The sequence below is a fragment of the Lagopus leucura genome, unplaced genomic scaffold (assembly GCF_019238085.1).
Source record: "Lagopus leucura isolate 7727_CA_CO unplaced genomic scaffold, USGS_WTPT01 Super-Scaffold_1, whole genome shotgun sequence".
Lineage (NCBI taxonomy): Eukaryota > Metazoa > Chordata > Aves > Galliformes > Phasianidae > Lagopus > Lagopus leucura.
Window position 1 is genome coordinate 12,554,272 of NW_024962250.1, and position 24,466 is coordinate 12,578,737.

General features: G+C 39.5%; 2 protein-coding genes across 2 annotated transcripts in view; one reads left to right on the top strand and one right to left on the bottom strand.

Moving 5' to 3' along the window:
* Positions 1-1,962: 1,962 nt before the first annotated feature.
* SRP14 (signal recognition particle 14) lies at positions 1,963-12,334 on the top strand. The gene is made up of 5 exons (XM_042870074.1): positions 1,963-2,053; positions 2,289-2,361; positions 3,149-3,261; positions 4,419-4,451; positions 4,764-12,334. Exons 1-5 carry the CDS (start codon positions 2,030-2,032, stop codon positions 4,851-4,853), a joined length of 333 nt encoding a protein of 110 aa, XP_042726008.1. The 5' UTR covers positions 1,963-2,029; the 3' UTR covers positions 4,854-12,334.
* Positions 6,514-24,466, bottom strand: part of EIF2AK4 (eukaryotic translation initiation factor 2 alpha kinase 4) — a 32,876-nt gene continuing 14,923 nt past the window's right edge. The window contains exons 17-39 of the mRNA XM_042870064.1: positions 24,390-24,447; positions 23,582-23,661; positions 22,835-22,936; positions 22,228-22,278; positions 20,957-21,193; positions 20,341-20,416; positions 19,015-19,136; positions 17,872-17,921; positions 17,613-17,781; positions 17,008-17,124; positions 16,240-16,305; positions 15,540-15,710; positions 14,867-15,001; positions 14,629-14,736; positions 13,829-13,957; positions 12,760-12,846; positions 12,151-12,263; positions 10,551-10,609; positions 9,907-10,004; positions 9,195-9,263; positions 8,592-8,636; positions 7,409-7,533; positions 6,514-6,952 (exon numbers count right to left, since the gene is read on the bottom strand). Coding sequence (XP_042725998.1) covers positions 6,898-6,952; positions 7,409-7,533; positions 8,592-8,636; positions 9,195-9,263; positions 9,907-10,004; positions 10,551-10,609; positions 12,151-12,263; positions 12,760-12,846; positions 13,829-13,957; positions 14,629-14,736; positions 14,867-15,001; positions 15,540-15,710; positions 16,240-16,305; positions 17,008-17,124; positions 17,613-17,781; positions 17,872-17,921; positions 19,015-19,136; positions 20,341-20,416; positions 20,957-21,193; positions 22,228-22,278; positions 22,835-22,936; positions 23,582-23,661; positions 24,390-24,447 — 2,322 coding nt within the window. The 3' untranslated portion in view covers positions 6,514-6,897. The remainder of the gene's footprint in view (positions 6,953-7,408; positions 7,534-8,591; positions 8,637-9,194; positions 9,264-9,906; positions 10,005-10,550; positions 10,610-12,150; positions 12,264-12,759; positions 12,847-13,828; positions 13,958-14,628; positions 14,737-14,866; positions 15,002-15,539; positions 15,711-16,239; positions 16,306-17,007; positions 17,125-17,612; positions 17,782-17,871; positions 17,922-19,014; positions 19,137-20,340; positions 20,417-20,956; positions 21,194-22,227; positions 22,279-22,834; positions 22,937-23,581; positions 23,662-24,389; positions 24,448-24,466) is intronic.

The following is a 24,466-nucleotide window of genomic DNA, read 5'->3' on the forward strand; positions in this document are numbered from 1 at the left end:
GCATGCAGTAAGTTGCATGCTGGAAACACACATTAGTCTTCAATGAATTCTGAACAGTTGTTCCCGCCTTCTCTGTATTCCCATTGTCTGGAATGTGTGCTCTTTCCATTTGCGGTTTCTTTTTCTTGCTCCTCTGCTCTGAAATACTTACTCTCCTTCCTGAATTAGTAGTGTCTGTCTGGCTGCACAAAAGTGCTTCTTCATAGAGGTTTTCCTCTATGAAACTTCCCTTCTCCCAGCATACACTGGGAGAGCATACACTGAGATGCCCAAGGCATACACAGCCTTTGGCACTACAAATTCCTGCAAAGAACTGTACAGCCCCTGATACGGTAGCTGCACTGCTACTGCTGCCTGGATAGCTAGGTTAAAATGGAAACAATTATGGCAGCTCCCAACATCAGGTTGAGATTTTCATGCAAAATGGGGGAAAACTGTGCTCATCCCACAACATTAAATGTTTTTGCTGCATAAGATGAAGAGAGAGGAAACATGCATCTGCCCTCGTCTTCAAGGAGCAAGGAGCTGTGGTATAGGAAAGTGAGGAGACCGCACAAGAACTCACTGGTGCATGGAGGGGTCAGCATTCAGATGAGGCCTATAATCCCTGTGCTTCAGCTACAAGACCACCCTTCTTCTCTTTTGGCAAGCTGAGTGAAGTTTCTTTTGCCTTCCGGTTTCTGTGGCCATGGTAGTTTCCAAGGAGGAGTATGTTGCAATTGTTTTAGTATTTCCATTTCTGTTTTGCTTTCACAAGCTGCCTATAAAAATCTGCAACATAATTGCATCATTCTCATTCAGGTCTCTCCTGAAAATCAAACCCTGACAACAACCTCTCCAATGAGGAGCTCGTTGTGCCCGCTCCCCAAACGGGCAGCACTGGAGGCAGCGCATCCCTGCAGCGACTCCTTCCAGCGGCTGCCTCTGCTCACTGTGGATACAGGCTGCAGAGGCAGGAACCATCCCCATCTGAGCCCGGACAGGGCTTTGGCCTGTCCACACCTCTGAGCACAGCATGGGTTGTGTCTCCTGAGAATGTCAGCTTCAGGAAGACTTAAGCAAAATAAGCTCCTCACAGGTGAATTTGTGTATCTGAAACCTTCCCTTCTCAGCTGTCACATGTGGAAAAACACGACGAGCATAAGGACATCCACAGTGAGGGAACGGCAGCGTTGGATGTGCGTACTTGCCGGGCCGCCGCGAGAACGGAGTTCCGGTACGGGCGACTGCGGCGGTGCCCTGACGGCTGCTGCGCAACACCGGCTGTGCGCGATCATAGCGCCCTCTGCTGCCTCGCGGTTTGTCTGCAAGAAGACAGCGAGCGACTGCCGACACCAGAGCGGACGTTTTGGGGACGGGACTCCGGTTCTAAATTGCTTGTTTGTTCTACTTTTAATGTACTGGGTAACGACCCCCCCGAGGATGACCACGCGAGGAGGCACGGCGGCCCTCCCGCAGCACCGCCGGGTGCAGGATCAGCGCCCGCTGCCGGGGCCGAGCAGCCACCCGCGCATCTCCTTTCTATCCGTCTGCAGGGAATTCCTTCCACATCTGTGGCCGTGGGGAGGGACGACAAATCGCCTTTCCGCGGGAGGAGAGCTGCGAGGCCCGAGACCGCGCGCTGCCTTAGACCGCCGCTCACCGTAGCCCCAGCCCGCGGCTCTCCCCCCTAGGGTCGGCCGTTCGCACGGCCCGCTCCAGCAGCGCCACGCCAGCAGGCCGAGGCGCGAGCAGCCGAAGCACCGCCCTTCGCAGCGCCGCAAAGGCCGCGCCTGGGCGTGGCGGCGGCGGCGCGTGGCTGACGTGGCGCTCCCCTCGGCGGGGCGGTGCCTCGCGAGGCGGTCGGCGCCGGCCCCGCCCCCCGTGCGCGAGACCCCGGGCCCGCTCGGTCTCTCCCGCGGCGGGAGGGAAGGGTGGGGTGCGCTTGGCTCCGCCTCGCGCCGCGCATGCGCTTCTGAGCGCGTGCGTGAGTGAGTGAGCGAACGCGGCGCTTCCGGCCCGGCTGCGCGGCGTGGAGCTGAGCGGGGCGATGGTGCTGCTGGAGAGCGAGCAGGTGGGGCCGCGCCGCGTAGCCGCACGGTCGGGGTTTCGGGGCCCGGCGCTCGGGACTCCGGCCGGTCACCGGCCGCGCGAGGCGTCCCCGTGCTGGCCGTGGCGGGAGGAGGCCGGGCGGGACCCCGGGACGTGCCAGGCCCGGCCCCCCCCGGTCGGGGCTGTGCGCGCGGCTCCGAGCGAGCGGGCCGACGGCGGAATCCGCAGCCAGGCGGTGTGGTGTGCTTGTGTTACAGTTCCTCACGGAGCTGACGAGACTCTTCCAGAAGTGCAGGACTTCGGGGAGCGTTTTCATAACGCTGAAGAAATGTAAGTGTTCGGTGTGGCGGCGGCGGCGTGAAGAGGTGCCGGTTTAAATCGGTGCTGCGTTAGGAGGTGTGGGCGTCTTCGGGGCGTCTGGCGAGAGCGGCACGGCGCACACCGACGAAGCCGATACCATGCGGCTGTGTTTCGAGCTGCGGGCAACGTGGGGGCTTTCTGGTTGTTAGACGCTAATTGGAAGCTCTTAGGCTTCTGGAAACGGAGAATTAAAACGTTCTTAACCTTTCTTAAGTTTCTCGATAGTTCTTGGTGGGTTCCAATTGGATGTGAGAGGAAAACTCCGTGCTGTGAGGACAGCGGGTGGTTGGAGTGACCTCCTCAGGGCTGTGGTGGGTCTTCCAGCTCTGGAGACCTTGCAGGTTCGGCACGGCGAGGTGGTGGCAGCTCGAGGGGCCCTGTTCCCACGAGAAGGGTGGGCAGGCTGTGATCTGAGATTCCTCCCCGTCTGGGCCGTGCTGTTTCTGCAATTGGTACCTGGGGCCGTAGTTTAAATCAAGTTTGAAGCCTGGTGCTGCTGAAATAAGCAGCCCATACAGCGTGTCTGTAGGAGAGCTTGCATATTTTTCTTGGCTTTCTTTTCAGGCAGAACCAGTTTATGTGGTGGACCATTCTGCAATTGCAGAGGGAGGGATCTGAAAAATTTTCATTCATTTGAGGCTGTTCTAAATTTCAAGGTGTTTTACTGATCTTATGAGCAATTTTTAGCATCTCGGGTCAGCAGGCATCGCATGATTTTAGTGAAATGTGAATAAACATTCTCTATTTGCCAATACAGATGATGGTCGAACAAAACCAGTTCCACGCAAAGGCCACGTAGAAAGTTTTGAGCCAGCAGACAATAAGTGTCTTCTAAGAGCTACTGATGGAAAGAAGAAAATCAGCACGGTGGTGAGTGACAGCTCTGTGTTAGAATGATGAGCAGCCCTACTTGGCTTTTATGCAACACTCCTGTATTTAAGTGAAGCTGCCTTAAGTGGATTGCACGAGAACTGCCCCCTTTGTTCTGCATGGAAGTAACTGAAGGCACAGCTGACATTGGGATGCCAAAACGTTACACTTACTAAGCGTATTACAGATAGGGGACAACTGTTTAGTTGTACTTTCTTTACCAGATTTTGCTTCAAAATGGTATTGCTGAGCAAGCAGGAAAGGACTGTGTCTGTTTTCCACAACCTTGGGTGTTGAGGGAGGGAGAGGGGAAACTGATTCTAGAGAGATGAGGATGGTGTGGGCAGAAAGCCACAGGACAGTGATGGAACCTGCAGGGTGAGAAAAATGCCGTGGCTCCAGGAAGAAAGGTCCTACAGTCAAGCTCAGGTGATGGAGGCAGCTTCTTATAGAGCTTGATGGAATTAACAAAGGTAGGCCTGGCATTACTGTAGCAGCCAGGAAATAGGGAAATGTTCTTTGACTGAAATAGTAGAAAAAGGATTCTTGTTTCTTGTCAAGGATATGTGGTATGGGGCAGACACTTTGAAGCCTCAATCTTACTTAGCGTGCCTAGGTTTCTTTGTTTGTTTAAATTACCCCCTCCCTCATTTACAGAGCTTCTTGTATTTCAGGAAATGTTAACTTTTGAAGTTGGGGACCTGATGTGTTTATTTTGTATAAGAGATTGGGAAAGGCTTTAGCTGACTTTAAATGTCCTCTGTGATGTAATCTAAGGGAAAGCATTAATTTTAGAAATAATTGAGAGAATCTGGGCTATAGCATTTCATTCCAGGATTTGTGTTTCCACCTACAATTAAAGCGTGGCCTCATAGTAGAAGCAAATATTCTTTACTAGAATGTTTCTTCACCTCTTTCCTATGTGAAAATGAGTGGATTTGGGAAGGACAGCCTTCCGAGGATTGCTTTAATCTAATTAGGAGTGTTTTCAGTTTTCTATGTCAGTGAAGTATTATGCCATGTCAGTACAGCCTATGTGTATATGTACATATACGTGATGTTGTGAAAAGAGATAGCTACTGGTGGGTGAATATGTACTGATAGCTTGTAATAGAAGCCAGTGCTCTCTTGGTTAACCTCTGGTATTACTTTTGTAGGTGAGCTCAAAGGAAGTAAATAAATTCCAGATGGTAAGTTTTGCAAGCCTTCTATTTTCCTTTTCTGTAGGTATTGGGGAGTAGGCAGTAGGAGCAATGGAGAGCTGGGGCCAGGTTGGTTCAGCACTGAACTGACATACAGATTAATCTCAGACTGCACACATCCATCCATGTAAAACAATCAGTGGTTTTATCTAACTTTCTACAGTGGTTTAGAAACAAGTTTCCCAGGGTAGTAGAGGAAGGCTGTAACTGAGAAAATGAAGATACACATCCATGAACAGTATGTAAACTAGTATATACTTGAAGTATCTCTTCTTTTAATGGTTCTAATTATTGTTTCAGGCGTATTCTAATTTGCTGAGAGCTAACATGGATGGCTTGAAGAAAAAGGACAAGAAAAGCAAAAACAAGAAGAGTAAAGCAACACAGTGATGGACAGTGTCCTACCATCACTGTAATAGACTTGACCCTTGCTCAAAGCAAAGTCCATTTCTTTTTGAGTTACCACTTGTCTTTGGCTTTTCTTTTCCAGCAGGATACTGGGATGTGATCAGTACTTTTGTTTAAATTGAAAGGCAGAAGGTGCTTTCTGTGGATTGTTGTATGGCAGGAGTATTTACAAGATTTTACCAGAATAGCTTTACACTCGTCTGCCAACTAGTTTTGTACTTATACTGCTGTATGTTTTGTATTATACAAGTGGGCAGTGCAAAACCCATCTAGGGAATAACGGGTGAAGAGTAATGCACAGCACCATGAGCAAAGTGAGACTGGAACAGGAGTCTTGGTGACAGATGCCCAGTTTTATAGATAAGCCGCAGTAATACCAGGGAAAGCAGGTGCCAACCTATTACCAGGAACAGCAGCTTTCCTGTTTGTCTTATTTTGAGGGACTTGTTTACACGATGCAGTACAGATGTCTGTAAGGCAGCCAGAATGTGTTTGAGCTCCCACAGAGCTTAGCAGCTGTGCCTTTTCTCCATGCTGACCCAGCTGTGCTGAGCCTGGCTTGGGGCGGGGAGGGCAGGGCAGGATGCTGCATCATGGTTCCTTCAGGCATAGCTTTAGAATGCTTGTGTCACCTGAGCGTTTGTTTTTTAAGGCTTCATCCTTCAACATATTCAGGGATCTGGATTTCCCCATTTTCACATCGTAAAGTAACTCCTTCATATGAGCAGATGTAAAAGATGAATACTTACTTGTTCCTATTAAACACAATGAGAAATGGATTTAGTTGTAACAACTGATGTGACTTGTCTGGTGAATGGCTAGGAACGATCCCATTATCTGTGACTTTAGGACCAGTACTGCCAGAGTTACTTTATGTTGCTGTTGCAACCTCACAGTTCTCAGAGGTTTTTGGGCTGGTTTGTCATTGACCTTACATCTTTATATGTTCTAATTTCACCCTCCTTGTTGCTGTGAGAAAAAGGCAGAATAGGTGGGTATTTCTTAATGCACCGACCTTCAGTGCTGAGAACAATTGTTTGTTTTAAGAGAAAGAAGTAGGAACAAGTTACTTAAACACCAGTGTATGTCCAGACATAGATTGCTTTTTTTACATATTCACTCTGGTATATTGAGATTGATGTGACATATAATGCATTATATACAGCAACTAAGGCTGTTACTCATCCTTACATTTATTCAGCTTATTTTTCCTGATGTGTTGGTATTGCAGCTTAGTTTTAAATACACACACTAGTAATTCGAAACAGCATTGACTGGGAAGCTGTAGCTTCAAAAAGAAATTAAGATTCCTTTAATCATTATGTCTTCAAAGGCTTTCTTCATGTGGATTCTAAACTTAAGTTTGCTAGTTCAAAACTTCCGTTATGCTTCTAAGTATGTCAGGTTTCTCTGAAGTCTTACTTTCAGGACCTTCAGGTTTAAAATAAGTTTTTCTGCATAGGGTTTAATTTCTGTCTCCCATGAAGCAGCTGTTTGTTTTGAATGGGAAAGTGTGGGGGCAGGATGGATGTAGGCAGCCAGGCTTGCACAATTCAGCTTCATATGTTTTATGAATTCAGCTACTATGCTTTACAGAAAGATTTAAGATGAATTAAAAAAAGACAAAACTTTCTAATACGTATTTCAAAAAGGCTCAGTAGCCAAACCTTTTATTACCCAAAAGTTCTTCATCAAAAGTCATTTACAGTGGAAGATAATCATATTCTCTGATCCTTGAACTGAGATTCTCATTTCAGCATTGTTGCATAAGGACATAAATGGCATTCTAAGCTGAATTTAAGTAAATCATTTTACACTTACACAGCTGCTAATTTCCATTGTAAGGGAGCAAGAATTACACAGTAATACATATCTCTGGCTGTAGTCAGACTGCTTCTTTAATACCTATAAAACATTTATTTCCATTTCTTGGAATAAATTTACAGCTTATATTACAAATGAAATTCCTTTGTGGAAAACACTGTTGTCTGTTAGTAAGAGCATCCCATAAAAGACGCTCTGAGCACTAAAACAAAACCTTGCATTCATCTCGGTAACTGTACAGGATGAGCACAGGAACCCTGCAAAGGAAACAAAAATAATCTTTTTAAATTTGTGTCAGATTCCAATTGTATTCTTTCAAAACAGGAGGAACTCAGAAGTCCCACCCACAAGGAAAGAGGGTCACAGTGCACTTGTGGAAACAAGTAGTGGAAACATACTTGAACATATTTGTATTTACTATTCAGTCGTTTGAAGAAAGCAACAAAATAAATAAATGAGTGCAGTTTAGAATTTCTTGAAAAGGCTTACGAAGTGTAGAATTTAGATTACCTGAAGTGAGGATTAGATGGTGTTAAACCCCCATTTTGTTTCATGTTAGCCAAAAATAGCACTTAAAGAAACAGGCCTGAATATTTCTTTTTTGTACTTGGGGAGAGGGAAAGGGGAGAACAAATGAAGAGCAGCTTATTAGATGAAGCTGAAATGCAGAAATCGATGGGATATTTCATGCACCTTTAAGAACCTAGATTTACCTCTTCTCCATTTTGATACTGTAAATTTCATCACAGATTGCTTGCAAGTATGAACATCTCTGTTTTGGCCATCGTGACATCAGTTGTCTCACAGTAGCATCAAAGGCATGTCTGGCTCCATCAAACTAAGGAATAAAATGACAAGAAACTGTAGTATTCTCTAGTGAAGGAAGTGCTTCTCTTGGAAGGATTCAGTGTTCTGAACAGTGTAATGTCAATTCTCCTTAATCAAACAGGGTATTAAAAGGATTTAAATGTAATTCATGCAAACACCTGCTACTTGCCTTTATTATTTAAGAAAAGGTGTTAAGAATGAGGCTTTTCAGTGATTGCTTAAGAAAAACAGTTCAGCAAACAAAGAAGCTCTATCCTTTTAGCAGTGCTGGATGGAACATGAGAATTTTAGCATAAGGGCAGTGAAAATTGAATGATCCAAGCTGATCATGTGCCTGTTCCCTGATAAACTATCTCCATGTTTTGGAAGACTGGGTGAAAGAGGTATTTTGAAATGTTCTCATGTTTCACTGAAGTCTGATGACTGTGTGAGCACTGCTTCAGAGCAGAGCAGCATTGTGGGAGGTGTTAAAAGTAGTACTAGATCTACATCCTTCTACAGGCAGGATGTCATTTGTATTTTTGGGGAAGATGGAGAGGTCTCCAACTGTAGTTAAGAACTTTTGACTTCAAAGCCACTGCTTTGTCTACAGCATTCTTTTTTCCTAATCAAGTAGCTTCTGAATTGTTAAAGGGGCCTATATAATACTTATACATCTTCTGTTTTTCTTGGCTCTACTAAGAAAAGAAGTTTCAGCTGCTGTACTCGTATCAACTGCCTCTGTGTTTTGGATCCTCCTTCATTAACAGCTTCAAGAAAGAAACAACTTTGCTGAGACTGCAAGTTAAAACTTACTTGTTTTGGAAAATACACAAGTTTGGATTTCAGATAACTTCTGGGAAAAATCCATAGCTTTGGATTAGGATCTCCTAATGGTGTCTTGTGTAACTTGGGCATTTCCCAAAAAGGTTTTTCTAGCCTCAGTTAAGCTCCCTGGGTAGAAAATTGCTTTCAGGTTTTAAAGCCTAATTCAAATTCCTCAAAGGAGAAAAACTACAACAGGCAAATGGTACGTTCATCTAACCTACACTTCCACTAGAGTTTCAACTACAATACTTAATTGCTTACCTCTAATAATAAGAAGTGTATCAGAGTTTCTTTTGGCAGATCTACCTGCAGCAATATCAAGAAATCAAATATTTAACATTTCTATCATCAGTTTGCCAACTGGAGATTAGCTGCAGTAAGGGGAGTCACTTTTTCAATTCCAAAGAAGCACTCATGCTGACAGTGCTAGGAACATACAAAGCATTTAAAATAAACTGGTAAAGAGAGATTCCATTATGGAATGTTCCATATAGGTGCAGGCAAATAGGAAGTACTTTTTTCTTGAAAAGCATACAGCAAAGTCTGAAAGCCATATACAACAGCTGGATCAATTTAACTGTAAGAACAAATCTGGCAGGAACAAGTTACTAAATTACCACAACAGGGTAAGTACAGCTTAAGACCTTACAACTGAGTACTTGTTCCATTTTGGTGTGTACAATTGGACAGTACAAACAGTCTGAGATACTTCTCAAGGATTAAAGATGCACAACGTGGCCAAGAGTTTCTTTGGTTAATTTGCTGTCCCTAATGCAAGGCTTGTAGTAGCAATTTCTTCCAGACTGCATCATTGAATTCGATTACAGATTTGAAATTAATTCAAGCTTTTGCCAAAATACTTACTGCCAAAATCTCAATTTCACTTGTTTTCTGTTGCAAGCTAGAAACAAATGTCTGCAGTCTTGTTTGCACCTGTCAACAAAAGATGGCCAAAAGTAATTCACTGCTTTTGTGACCCAGGTTGAGAACAACTCTTCTCTGTTTCATAGATTATGAGAACAGAAGAGGCTGCTTCTAGCACGAGATGCAGAACTACACATTTAAACTAAAATTTACCGTCAGTATCACTTTCAGTAACATCCACAACAAACCTTGATAAGTAGACAGGAAGGAGACTGGGGCTGAACAATCTTGCTGTAATGATACAGATTTGGTAGTAGCAGTACTGCACTAAAGCAGACTGGGCTGCACATTAGGTTGTGAAGCCTGGTATATGAAGTTACAAGCTGCCTTTCTGGCTATTAGGTGAGAACCTATGACTGCAGGGCACAGCACAGTATGGCTCACTCTTCTTAATACTTACATACATCAAGTATCTATACATACACAGCTATATAGCTAGCAAGCAAGCTATGATAATTTTGCAAAGGTAGCATTTTATAGAAATAGTTGCAGCCTTACATTAATATTGTCTTCTGTACTCTAATATCTTGAAGCCACTAACCCTAAGTAAGCAAACTGATAATTGTATCGTCACATCGTGCAATCTTTTTACATGATGATAATACTGTATTTCAGAGGCTTAATTCTTTGTACTTATTGGGCACACGTGTACCTGAATTTCTTGGCGACGTCTGGCACTGGCAGATAACTTCTCAGGAGCTATAACACTGACATTAGGCACTACAAGAGTTCCATGCGACTCAAATGCACCTAAAACGTAGAGTTTTACATTATATTTCCATAATAGGAAAAAAAAGTAGCAAAAAACAGAAAATTCACCAATAAGCTTAACATGTAGTGCAGGATTTAAAAAGCTGCTAAAAAGTACAGTTAATCAAGCCCATTGGAGGTGAAATAATCATATAAGTTCTCAAAATGCATGCCTATGACTGTGAAAGGCTGGCTGGCGTGAATAAAAATTTGATATCTTATGTCAAGAAAGTGCTGTACTAAAAAGTTCCAAATGGCTTACAGAATTTATAAAAGAACTTAGTATACACAGTATCGAAAAAGGAAAGCTATTATAAGATTGAAGAAACGATTTAATGCACAGACCCAGGAGACAGTTTGTTTTAATTCACTTTGAAACGTGTTTGAGAGTAGGGGGAAGTGTTTCTGAGAAGATGCACTGCTAGAAAATGTGTCCCTATGCTGACCTTGGCAATACTTGCAGAATGTATGATCCAGCAAGATCTTCTAACAGAACTCAACACAAAGAGAAAATTTTCAGTGATTTATGAAGTGGAGAATAAATACCTGAACTATTAGCGAATGATCCCTTTTGGTTTGGTACTGAGAGGTTATCTGAGGTTTCTCTGAAAGTTAACAAGGACAGTTAAGGAAACAAATTAACAATAATGAAGGCATGCTCTGATAACACATGGTTTCAGGCTGTGGTTCATGCACACTTATTTCATTCCAACAGATAAATTTATGTTTTGTTGTGGAACAGACAGGAACTCATACAGGATTACATTAGCAAATTTGATGCATCAGGCCCAGCAAACGACAAACGATTGTATTGCTATTGTATTGGACTATTGCTTGTCAACAGCACAGCAACCTTTGTGTTAACTTTAGCGAAAAACCGCTGTGCTGCCCATGATTCAAGAGTGATTTAGATCCTAATGCTAGAATATATTAAGAAAATTTTGTCTCTAAATCGTTAACTTAATCAACTCACAGATTTCTGAGAGTTGATACTGGTGATACCAGGATACCAAAGCAGTATTTACACTTGAGATCTTACAAATCAAAATAAACTTTTGATTATTTGGATCCATTTACTTTTACAGTACTACTATGATTGTAATTGTTGCATTTCTATTATTACCAAATATGATTTTTTCTGTGTATTCTGCTCCCAGGATCTAAAGGTAGTCTTTAGAAAGTATGCTTTTCTTTCACAGCATGAAAGAATATATAGATCCTACAGATCTGCCACAAAACACATGAGAACGAGGTTAGTTGCAAAATGCCACAACTGGCAGAGGCCAGATAAAGGAAGAATGAGGAGGTGGGCAGCAGATGTCATCCACCTGTGCACAACATTTTTGAATTACGCATTTCATAGCTTAAAGATTTTCTTTACTGTTAATTCAGAAATATTATGGATATCCAATCTGTTGGCTTATTCATATAAACTAGAATTCAGACACTCTTCCTGCTATCACTACCGTATTTACATACACATGTACATATATGTAATACAAATGTATAAATCAGTGTTCCAGCATATATTTTATAAAGTCTATGTGTAACAGCTCTACTCCTTGTGCACAGCAGTGTAACTGTTGCCTTTCCTGTGATTTCTGCATTGCTGTTCAGCACAACAAAGAGTAATTTCAGCAAAGACACACAGTCCTGCTGCACACCCTGAGTCTTGGCCAGGTGTTACTTTCACGTGTGCCAGTCAAGGTGTGCAGTTGTGCTGGAGTCACACATTCATTTTTACCCTATTAGCGCTGCCTCAAAACGAGAGGGACCTGCTGCTTAAATTCTTCGATTACAGAGTGCATGAATGTAAATAGCTTCTAGTCAGTAATGGGAACTTGCAGGCAGTCCTGCCATACAAATGATACTGCTGTTTTAGTTGCATTTGAGCTGGATGGATACATACATAGTCTTCTAATTTGAGAAGCACTAACCATGTTTCAGTATAACAGCTTCTAGGGAAATCAGTCTCTTAATAATAAAATTCTGTAGCTAAGCCTTTTGCTTTCTTTTCCCCTCAAAAAGAAATCAGTAAAGCTCATGTTCTATATTGGGTACTACCAAGGTTTAACTGAGTATATAATTATTTCATTAAGAAAACCATATTTATGTCTTTACTTTGCGAAGAATTTTTTTTACTTACCTACTACATCTTTCATCACAGATTTTAGTTTTCAATTTCTGCACCAGGTGATCTACTAAGTCGGATTCAAAAATCCTTTTCTCCGTCTGTCTGTCTTTCTCAAAGGATTTCACCTATGATGTATTTCAGTGAGTCTTAGCGTTGTTTCTTAAAACAGCATATGAATAAATGTCTCAAGACCAAACTGGGTTATTCACCTATTAAAGGTGAAGCAGTCAAATGGAAGAAGCTGTCATCATTAGCAATCAATCACTGTCCATTAAATCTTTGATTTCTATATATTTTCAACCAACTAATCTACTCCACATTCCCAAAACTTAAACTATCTCATCTACTTTTATCTCATATGTGATAGATGACATTGAACAAAATGGTTCAGAGGTGCAGATACCATATTAATAAGAGCTTATTAGGTTTGGGGCTTTTCCTTTTTTTTTTTTTTTTCTTTTAACATTCTAGTACTTAGCAGCCAAATCTACATTTACTTGAATTCCATCTACTGAAATATTTGATAGAAAAATGAAATGTTCATGATCCTAAGAAATAAAAAATACAGAACAGATTTATCAACCTGAAACACTACTGAATGTCCTCTGATACCACGCTTACCTTTACATGACTTCCTTCTTTGTCTGATACAAGAGCTACGTATGTAATCCCAGAACATCTGCAATACTCCTGCAGTTCTTCCTGGGACTGAAATAGGAAAAGGGAAAGAGGAATGGGATGCAAATTTAACAAATTTAAACTGATCACTTAAATAATCAGTTTCCCATCTTCAGTTACAATAACTTTATATGCAGCAGTTACATTCAATATGAAAAGTTCGGAGCGAGGAAAACTTTACTAACAAGTCCAGGAGATGAAACTTAATTTTGCATGGATACATTCACCTAACATTCTCTAAGAATCAAAATTTAAGTCTATACTCTAGGCAGAATGTAAGTCTAAGCCCTGCAGTCCCAGTTCCTTCACAGAACGTTGGTTGGATCCACTTTCTGGGCAAGGCATGCTCACCAGCACAACACCTCTCCCAGCTATCCAGCCCTTTCAGCAAGGCAGCACTGGGGTAAATGACTGTTTCCTCTTTGCCATCTGTCCTCCAAAAGGAATCATTAGTAATAGAAGATAAGTGAAATGCAGTCCAGTCTCCTTTCAGCATAGGTAAAGATGCAAGGATGTACGCCTGCAACGTACAGCTGCCTTCACTGTAGACTATGAATGCCTTTAATGCGTTTCAACAGATTTAGAAGATAACTGGAACCAACCAAAGTCTATTTGGAGATTCTGTTAGGGTGGCACCTTCAGGTCACCTCCTTCATTGCCCTCACTGGTACAAAATATGCTTAAATGAGGCCAGTTAGCTCTCATTTAATTTATTCTGTGACTTTCCCCCTTGGGGAAATATACCTTGGACTCTACACTCAGTTTATAACCAGGGAAGGTCACTTAATTCCACTGTGCTCTGAGGAGTTCTCCGACACATTTTTAAAAGGTCTGGTAGCTGAAGAGCATGCAAGGACAGTGAGAATCTACCCAAATAGCAACCTGCATTCTCAGTTTTCTGAATTTGTGATTCAATTACAACTAATTTTAAAAAATTGAAAAAGGATGGTCTCAGCCTGTGCTAATCTTAGAGAACAGCAACATAATTAATACATGTAGATAGAAATTCTACCTGGGACCAGTCATACATTATTTCAGCTGGAATTCCTGCAGTCCAAAGTTTCTGAACAATATTGATAGCTCTCCCCATTGACATCTGACCAACACTTACAACCAGCAAGTCACATGAGCTGACAGAAATCTGGAGGAAAAGTAAGAACAAGGGGGACAATATTAGCCACCAGACCATTTCCAGTTTATTAATGGAGTTAAAAGTAACTAAGAAGGATACATTTTTCAAAATGTAACAACCTGCAAAAGGTGTTAGATCACCTCTTTCTAAAGCCACCGGAGCACATTTGGAAGGTGCTGAAGCTTACTCTTTGACAACAAGCAACTGCAAAGCCTCAGCCTACAAAAGCCTCCCAGCCTATTCTGTTCTTCCCTTCCCAATGAACTTAGCAATGTTAATTTATTCTTACAAAAAAATAGTTAATGAAATAACATATTCCACAACCAAATGAAATTGTGTGACATCCAAAGTCCATTTTCTTAAAGTTCCTTCCTGGAAGAGGCAAAATAAGAATAGCTGAATATCTACAGTTGTATACTTTCATCTGAAACAACATTTAAGCTGAGGAAAGGCCCATTACATTAAAAAGTTCTAAAACTGAAGATTGCCTGTTCCCTGGCTTCACTAAATAATGCTATGTGTAGACATGGAAGAAAACAAGTCAACTTGATGTTTGCTGTTTCAGAATGCTTTTTTGGATCACATCTGAATCTGTTATTTTTTGCCCATCTGTGGTTACAGGTAAGTTACTGTCAGAAGTAAGCAAACAAACATTCCCATCTCCCCAGCACCAAACTTACAGTATCCTCCATACTGGAAACAGCAGCAGTTATTTTATCTATAGCTATGCTGACTCCAACAGCTGAAGGCACCGGTCCTACTGCCTGCGGTCCTCTAAACTGTGGGATCTGAAGATAAAAAAAAAAGACAAAACTAAAGAACCAAATAGTTATCTTTGGAAAATGTCAGAAGGATTTTTCAGTTCTCACTTCTTTGTGTTCTCTTTTCCTATAAATTCATTAAGAGATGTACACATACCAGATGATCGTATCTGCCCCCGGCAGCAAGAATTTCAGGCACAGTTCTTTGCCTTCTTTTGATGTATGCTACAAACTGGAAGATGATACCGTTGTGTTGCTGTATTTTGTAAACTAGTCCCAGATTTATGGAAATCTGTAAAATAAAAATGCATAAGTGAACAATTCCTCTACCATTACTGGTTAATGTAATTTATTTCCTATTAGATGTATGCACTGACAAGACTGTTCTCACATAAGAAGACATATGGAAAGATTATCTCCAAAGATTAAGATACAATTAAAAAGTCAGGAAATAATACTTGAAGCTTAACACATCACAAGAAAACTAAACAGCAAGCCATAAGGAAAGTGGAACATGATCAGTAAGCATCAGCTTTCTGCATTTAAAAAATATTTATAGCTTATTTCAAAACATTTATTTATGCTTCAATCTTGGTTGGAAAGATAATCCCTTTGTAATTAGATAGAAATGGAGCCAGAGACTTCCAACTGAAAAAAGATCTTGTTCTTCAAACACCTCTCCCAAAATGACTATCAATATTATTACCTGCCATCAAAGATCTTTCAGCGTGCTTTTTCTACTCTCAAATATCATTAGTTTGTTTTGTGATAAATTACAGGGCCCAGGAGCCTACAAACAACTGATTTATTAGCAAAGTGTTTCCACAAACCTGAAGTTTTATTCCAAGTTGTTTTAGCAGACCGATTACTTCCTCTAGATCCTTCATACCATGCTTCAGCAGCTGAGTCACGCCTGGCTTTTGTTTTATCATTGTGTTTAAAAATGGAAATACATTACTTGCTTCTCCCTTCTGTTCAATGAACCTGTAGAGTCGAGAAAGCTAAAAACAAAAACAACAAATAGCACCAGTGAAGGTGCTCATAATGAACACTTTGAGAAAAATGGAAAATATTTGTCTGTTCGAGTAAAATATCAGCCTTTTTTTGCTTGTTTGACCTAGCAGCCTTTGTCTACCTACTGAGTTGAGGACAGGAATGGACACGTACAACTCTCATTGGGGCATCCAGAAATCAACACAACTTTCTGTATGCACACTCATCAACAGTTGCTGACTTTTTTTTTTTATAATTTCTCTCAGTTTGTTTTACTACATGTCACTGTACGGAATTCCATCTACCCTTTCATTACCATAGTCTCAAAAATATGTTTAAGAGAGAAACATGGAAAGTAGCCATACTGCAATGGAGAGCAGAACAAACTCAAACCACTTTCAAAGAGATTAATCTGTTTTGGACAGCGGATTTAACAACTGATTCTTTTATCCTGGTTGAGTAAATTTCAAAGTAAATAAAACTTAAGTAGCTTATGGCAAGTTATGGGGAATTTAACAACAACTTAAAATTACTCACACTATTTGACGTGAGAGAGAGATTACAGAACTTGGCTTCCACTTCTCTTTTAGTTAGCTTTTCAGTCTGCAAGAGAAAGAAGTGCAAACATATTCAGAGCAAGTACGTTGCAGCAAACACTACTGCTGAGAAGAATTAAAACACAAGGTTCCAATGCTTTTAATTACAGGCTGTATTCACAAACTTCAATCGTACCGTAAAAAAGCAAAGCTGATAAGTAACACATTTTCTACTGATGTTTTAGTGAGGCCATATTTGGCTTAGTCTAAGGAACAGGAAGAAGTATAAAAATGTAAACTTCTGTTGAAAAGCACTTCTGCGTAAATGAATACAAGAATTCCCATGTGTTAATTAAAATGATAACAAATAAAATTAAATAATTAAAAATTGAACCATAAAGCATTATGAAATAGACATGTTTTTGGATTTAAATACTACCTTAATAATTTAATTTCATCCATTTTCTTTGCTTATTAAGTGGAAAAAAATACACTATGATATTAAGATTCATTTATTTTTACCAGTTCTTAATTACACAGGTTTACTTCATGAATACTTATTTAAAAAATTATCTCAAAACATCCAAATTCAGAAGTAACAGAGAACGTATTAATCTGAGTTCACTGCCCAAAGGTAGGCAGCCTTTATATCTAACAGGATGTTCCTTGTTACGCTGGCAAATGCCCTGTTACTCATTTTTAGAGATGGCTCCTCTAAGTAAGATACCCTAAACTATGTCTATGAAGATTAGTTTAATTCATATCTTACCACAGCATCATAGAGAATGATGTAAACTTGATTGAGTTTATCCTCTGGTATCCCACAGTGCAAAAGTATAGCTTTCAATAAGGAAGTATGGTTCAAGTAGATACTGTAATTTCTTTCCTGAGTTTAAAAAATAATAATAATAAAAATAAATAAATAAATGAAAAGGAAGAAAACGAGGAACGTTTTATTAGCATTTCTATTTACCTAAACACTAAGGAAAACACACATGCAAAAAGAAAACTCATAGATGTTTTTTAAACCTTCAGCAACATCTCCAACTGTTCAGACCTCTCCTTCCATCACCTTACCTTTCATTTATAAATGAAGAATGGCAAGGATTGCCCCATTCTACAGTAATTACTTGCCCAACAGAAGGCAGATCTATTTCAATGGCACTGTAGGGACTCGGCTAGTATTTCTGATGCACACACAAATTTTTGCATCATTTTATGTTCACCTACGGAAACACACAACAATGTTCTACAGATGACTATTGGTAAAACCTGTAAGCAGAAAGTTCTGTACATTAACTTACATTAACATTTTGAGATGGAAAAAGAGGAAAAAAAAATACATAAATCAAAAGGTACAATTAGAGAATCTACCTGTAGCACTGAAAACTCCTGAATGATTTCTGAAATTGCATAAATGGTTTCTGCTAAAGGCAAAAAGCTATTTCCAGTGGATGTAATAATGTCAAATGCACATTCCAGAAGTTCTTTGGGATGACAGCGGTCCAACTTCCGAGGTCTGAAAACTCGCTCAATACAGTATCTGAGGGAAACGTTGAAGAACAAATCAGCATCTTCAGCATTCACTGTCATGTAGCTCAGCATCTCTGCACAACATCCACACGTCCCTTACCTTTTCAAGTTTGATATATTGTTTCTAGCTACAAATCTTGCAAAAGGAATCTGGAAAACAAAATACATAAAAACTGTTCAAACAAAAGTGGTCTAGTGATGTCCTTACGCGGCAGGTGAATTACTAGCATGCAATCAGCATTTCTACTCTCACATGTAATAATGCCATAAATATTTGCCATGGCCAAACAACATAAATCATCTTTGTGGCAAGTCTTAAACAACCACACACACACGAAAAAAAACAACGGAAAACAAAAAAATGTTCCTAGGACAGCTTGGAGAAGGACAAAATACATCATAAACTTGTCTTGAAGCCTATTAAAATGTACTGTCAGCTATTTTGTTGTTTAGAGTAAGATACAAAAAATTGTTTAATAAATCACTGATCAACACATCTTCCAAAACAAAAAAGTCCAAAAGAGAGATAAATACTGTAGATGCTGCACGTGTCCTTAACTGTGAATCACACTGTATAACTGAATGTTCTAAATGCAAAGGAAAGGGGAGTCACACCGGTGTTAAATTAATGTAAGAGATAAAAGGTCAGGTTATCTACCTGTCAGTAATAAACACAAAAATAAAACTTAAAGCACTTAAGTTTTAACTAAGTGCAAAGCAATTAACAACACCAGTATTACCTATAATTGAGTAGTGCTGAATCATGGATAGTAAGATTTCAGCTACACATGCTGCAGTTCCTCTCAGAGGAGAATGATGCTTAACTGTGTATGTTAGAGAGGGACATAAAATTGGACAGAATGTTGCATGTTCTTTAGGAAGACATACAAATAAGAAAGGGATGAGAATATTTTTTCATTTATCACAGGTAAAATTATTTGTCTCAAGTACGCACAAGAAAAAAAAGGCAGCAGTGACATCTACCACATTTATAATGTAGCATTACCTTTACCTTTGGTTAAAAAAAGAGAAAAGGAAATAGTGCACCTCTTCCCTAAACAGTCAGGGCTGCAGCTGTCAAAACCAGGAGGGCAGCATTAAGAAAAACATAACAGATGCTGAAAGATGTACTGCTTCAGCAGTTAGGGAACGTGCACACCTTAAACCAAACTCAGTGAGCTAAATGTATGGACAGACAGCCATTTTCAACCCCAGCAATGCCAGCAAGGAAGATAATACTTACTCTGAGGTCATAAGGAAGCATAACCAGCATCCCACTGTGATCCATGAAATAGGAAGCTTCATTATGTTCATACAGTTTTTTATTTCTAGGCATTAGCAATGGAGTATGCAGCTTGATGGCTCCTACACAAAACCAGCAAAATGCTATTATCTTCAGAAGTAACATCTGTTTTTGCAAATTCATAAACAACTTTGCAGTGATCAATATCTTTTAAAATTACATTGTTTTAGATGTCTTTAAATGGTGGAATAGGAGAATCTATTAAAGAAATCTATCAAACAGACTTTGATGTTCAGTCTTCCACGCTCAGAGTGCAGCCATTGTTCTATCTGAATCTAATCCTCACTGAAACTCTACTGTAAATGATAATATCACTAATCATGGAAAAAATACTTGGGGGGAAAAAACCTAAAAAGCTCCAAATACAAGTTACTGTTACAGATGGCAGATAGACAGAAAATATATCCAGCTCCCCTGTCTTTTCTGACAATTTTTCACTCTTTTAATCTCCAAGCTGCTGATAAATGCTAGAAAGTTTGATAAGTTTTAATGGAGGGAAAAGAAGTAACTCATCTTTATTTGGCTTCATATTTCCCAGTTTCTCTTCTTTTATTACTGCGAAACCCCGATTGTGTTTAATCAGATTGTGATCTACCAGGAAATCTTCCAGTTTCTGTTTTAAAGATTACTCTTTTTTATAGAAAATATAACAAACCATCCAATAGCACCACATAATACATTTCAGACGGGGCAGTATGTACATAAGTTTTCTTCCTTTTTTAAAAACTAATTTGAAGCAAATACTAATGAGTAGATGAAGTCACAGAGAGAAAAACCACTGAAGACTGTTGAAGATCATGACACTAGCTCTGGCTCAGGAAGTTTCCCAATGGCGCATCATTTCTGAGAGCAGTATCAATGTGAAAGCACCACTGTATGGCTGCTCTGTTCTTCCTTCCTTTCCTTGGCCATTTGCCTTGTGGCTACATTCAGAGGGAGGGTGCTGTGTCACATGGATGTCTGGTCTTTCACTGCAGGGCTATCCACATATTCGTATCTAAATTTAACATAGCATTCTGCCTCTGAAAGCTCCTACAGCTTCATCAGAACCAGATACATTCGAAGATGAAATTAAGATTTTAACTGTTCTTCCTATGGAAAATTTAAATCATTCAGACTTCAAGTTAACAGCCCCAAATTTAAAATTTCGAATAGTACACAACTACTGAACAAACTCTGTGACTCGTGATAGCAAAATCGTTCCTTTCCCTTAAATCCACTCAGTCATGAAAAAGGGAAATGAACAACTTTTGTAAACACGCTCACCGTGTCTTTTAAATATCCGACTGATAATCTCACACACGTGCTGCTGGATCTTGGCTGCCCAAACAGAAAAACTGCCCTGAAACCATCACAAATAAAAAGTACATACATAATTGATATGCAAGGAATATTCCACTTAATATAGGTAAAAAATATTGTACTATCTTCTTTCACTATAATCAACTGTATTGCTTCCACAACAAAAAAGAACAATAGCTATACAAAGCATTATTTTACTGTCACCTTGTGCTTCTTTACAAAGATTTAAGAACTTAAAGGATTATGTTACCATCATTAGAACAAAAGAAAACACTCAAAGCCAACAATTTATGTTGGCAATCAGATGCTAAGTACTATCAGTTTAAGAGAGGTTAAGAGTAAAGCTTATTTCTTCATTGAAGAATCAATGTAAGGTTAAATACTAAGCGGGTTACGTGAACCCCACACTGTGAATGTGTAGCTTTAAATAGTAACTCATGCAAAGGTTGATTTTAAGAGATAAAGCAATTATCTTGTGTGCTTTGCAGTCAACCATAACAACTTTTTTTTTGTGGTTGCTTTTTAAAAATCCAACACAGGAAATAAACCAAAAACCCAACAGCCCTTAACAGCTACAAACCTTCAGCGTATCACTGTCGTAGGTGTAGTCTATAGCTGGAGATATGCGCTGTGAAAATATCTGACTCATCATAGTGCGGTAGGCCTTGCCATCCACATTGGCTAAGGTGTGGTGAAGCACTTCATGAAGCTCAGACTCTTCCATTTGTGGTGGTGGAAGATGTTCACTTTTTAACAGCTCCACAGCTGTTGGTCTTGCTGCAGGGTCGTGGTTCAAGAGCCACGTAATAACCAATCTCTACAAGTTAAATCAAAATTTTATTGTTTCTCTTATGCTATCAGTGTTTAAAATAAGCATTCTTAGGTACATCACAGGAATAAGATACTGAGAATATACAGGAAAAAAAGGAAATCGGGGTTTGAATCTTTAGGTTGGGTAATTCTTTGCTTATTCCAAGTATCTTTTGTTGTGGTATTACCTAAATAAAGAACTACTAGAACAAACTGTTAGAAATTTGTTAGTCCATTTACATCTCTTGGGATGAAAAAAAACCACATCGTGACATTTATTGTCCATGTTATGCAAGCTCTGGCATCTCTATGAACAAAATCAAGAGAAAAGAAAATCACATGCATAACAAAGGTTTGTGAGTTACAGAAACTACAGAGTGTATTTCAGTAAACTGTGTAACATAGAAACATTTTTATGGCTTTAGTGAGACAGACTGCTGTTCCACTACCAAAACAGACAAAAAGTTAATGCTAACTGTTAAAGAAAGAGTCCATTTGCACAAGGAAAAAAATGTTCTCAGATGATTCAGAAAAAGTTACACTGCACCTTATCATTTCTTTCCTCTGCCATGGAGGCATAACTAAATAAGATGAAACAAAAAGAAAAAAAGAAACTATTCGAATCCATTGAGTACCTGTTGAATCAAGCTTCCAAAATAGCTCTTGGCAGAAGTATTCAAACTTAGAGCATTAATTTATGTTGTATCTCTCTTCCTGTTCTGTGACGCGGATCTCTTTCAAACATTTAAGGGTTAAAAAAACACAACTGCAATTACTTTGTGTCTAAAAGGTAAAAATTGTCCCTCAGAGTCTTAAAGGTATGCAGGCAAATTCTGCATTTCTTCATGACTGCACTTAGGGAATTCTGTAGATAAGCATGTTTCCATGACAACTTTATTATTCTTTTGAGATCTTTTTCTTTCTTTGTTCTAATGTCAGATAGTAACAGTTTGGCAGGAATCATTAATTTAGAATTAAGTGGGGAAAAAACAAGTGTTTCTTGATAGGGTTATCTACTAGTTAAAATGTCTTCAAAATTACCTGCTTTGCATGCTTGACTTCATCGAAGTCTGGAGGAAATAAAATACTGGGCTACAAAACAAACAAACCGCATTTGAATTAGAACAGCACTGTTTGTGCAAGCTGTCTTACAGACACTGAGCACTGTTACTGACCATGGGGGAAATAAAAACAGAAAGAAAACAAAACAAAACCCGTGATAAATTTAGTTTGAAGCGCTAACAGAAGGAATGTTAGTGAAATGCAAGTATGATGTTTGTGACAGACAATCCATACCCTCAGTCACTTATCAACAACAAATAAACTGGTTCTTGAGAACTCACTGGGTATAAACCCAGCTGTACTAAAGCCATGATCAGTTTATTGTTGAAGTTTACACCTCTAGTGTCTTGCAATAGAAAAATTAATTTCACTGAGACAGAACAGTGACTAATGGCAGTAACATTAAGAAATCCAAAGTACATTAAGGAAATGCCACTAGGAGCTCCAATTCTTCCAATTATTCTTCCCTTCTACTTTTTTTTTTTTTGTTTTTGCTTTTGTTTGTAAAGCACTCTCCATGGAAACATCTTTGCTTCTCTTAAGCTATTTGATGCTCAGAATTGATCCTTTATACCTGTGTACTTACTAATCTTAGCTGACCAAGAACAAAGATCCTTTCTGATGCAGTACTCATGGGATGGTAGGACATTTCAAAGAATATTATACCCAGACTGAACAGGTCCACTTTCTAGGGAAGAAAAAATATAAAATTCACAAGTAGTTCTTTTAAATTTCCATGGAAGATGACAGCAGAAAAAATGCTTTGGTTAAATCTCACGTTTTAGTACAAGATGTGAAAGGCGTGGGTTGCCTTTATTTGCTCTTCTGTTTAACTTTTTAAAGGGACATAATCCATTAAGACCTGTTACACTTCAATTACTTTTATCCTCACAGCACTGCCTTGACATAAAGGACTCTAGTTCGCTTTTAAAGCACTCTTGCTTTGAGATTCAGCTTCTTTGTGCATATAACCAGGATGCTCTCTAATGAAAAAAAAAAAAGTACTGCCATCCCCTCAAATGACAATCTAGGAATCCAGGAGAGCAATTCTAATGATGATGTTTTTCTTCAGCAAAGACTCTCAGATTTCTAACCTATTCGTTTATAAAGATCCTCCTTTCAACATCAACTTGCTTGCACATAGCCATGGCCACAGCACAGGCATCCTTTTACCTTAGTCTACTCTTAAGCAAGTGAATGAGAAATATTCCTCCATCTCAAAAGTCCCACCATATCCTTTTCCATCTTGATTACATCTCTGTTGAGCATGAGTGACTTGCATTGTACCCACTACCTTAGATTCCATGCTGCCTTTTAGTAAGTCTAGTCATACCTGATTGTACGTAGATTTTGTGTTTCCTTGGACCTCTGGGCTGACATACAGTGCAGTGCCAACCATCCCTGTCAAATTACCTACAAAGCAAAAGATGAAAGCATTTGTTTCAAGAAAGCAGAAAACGTGGCATCAAAGTCAAGAAAACTCAATCATCTTTTGTCCTCGTTCCTTCCAGGATGGAAGGCAGATTGTTATAAGAGATACCCAAACATGAACAGACTGCAAAACAGTTCTCAACTTCACACATGAAATGTACATGTCTGTCTATACTGCCTACATCCTATCTATTGCTCTACAGAATTTTAGTAGCTCAGCACAAGTCCATTGCACTTCCAAAGCACTCAAGTTATGACAGAAGATATACTAAAGTTTTCTCAAAGCACAAAATTCATCCCAATATGGAAAGTGTTAAAGCCAAACAAAAAAAACCAAAAGCAATCAAACAAAAATCCCCCAAATCTTGAAATTATCCTATACAGAGAATAGAAATGCAGATGGAACAGGTATACAAGATTGCCATATATCCCACCATAATAAAAGCATCAATCAATTGCAGAAGGCAAGTAGTGGAAGCAAATTTGTTCAGATAACTGCCCAAACTGCCAAATTATGTGGAACACATCCATCTAGAAGTTGTATTTTTTTCCACATAAAAACACATATTTATTTATAAAAAACATTTATTTTATTTGTAGAACACGTTTTATTTTCAAAGAAAGAATGGAAGTTATAACAGAGTACATGAGATTTCTACATACAAGAGTTTGCTTAAAATCATTTAGAACAAGCTACTGTGCATACTAACCTGATGGGTCATAGTTAGCAAAGCTATCTGAGTGATTTTCTTCTTGCTTAGAGACTGCCTGAAATGAGGAAAAGAGA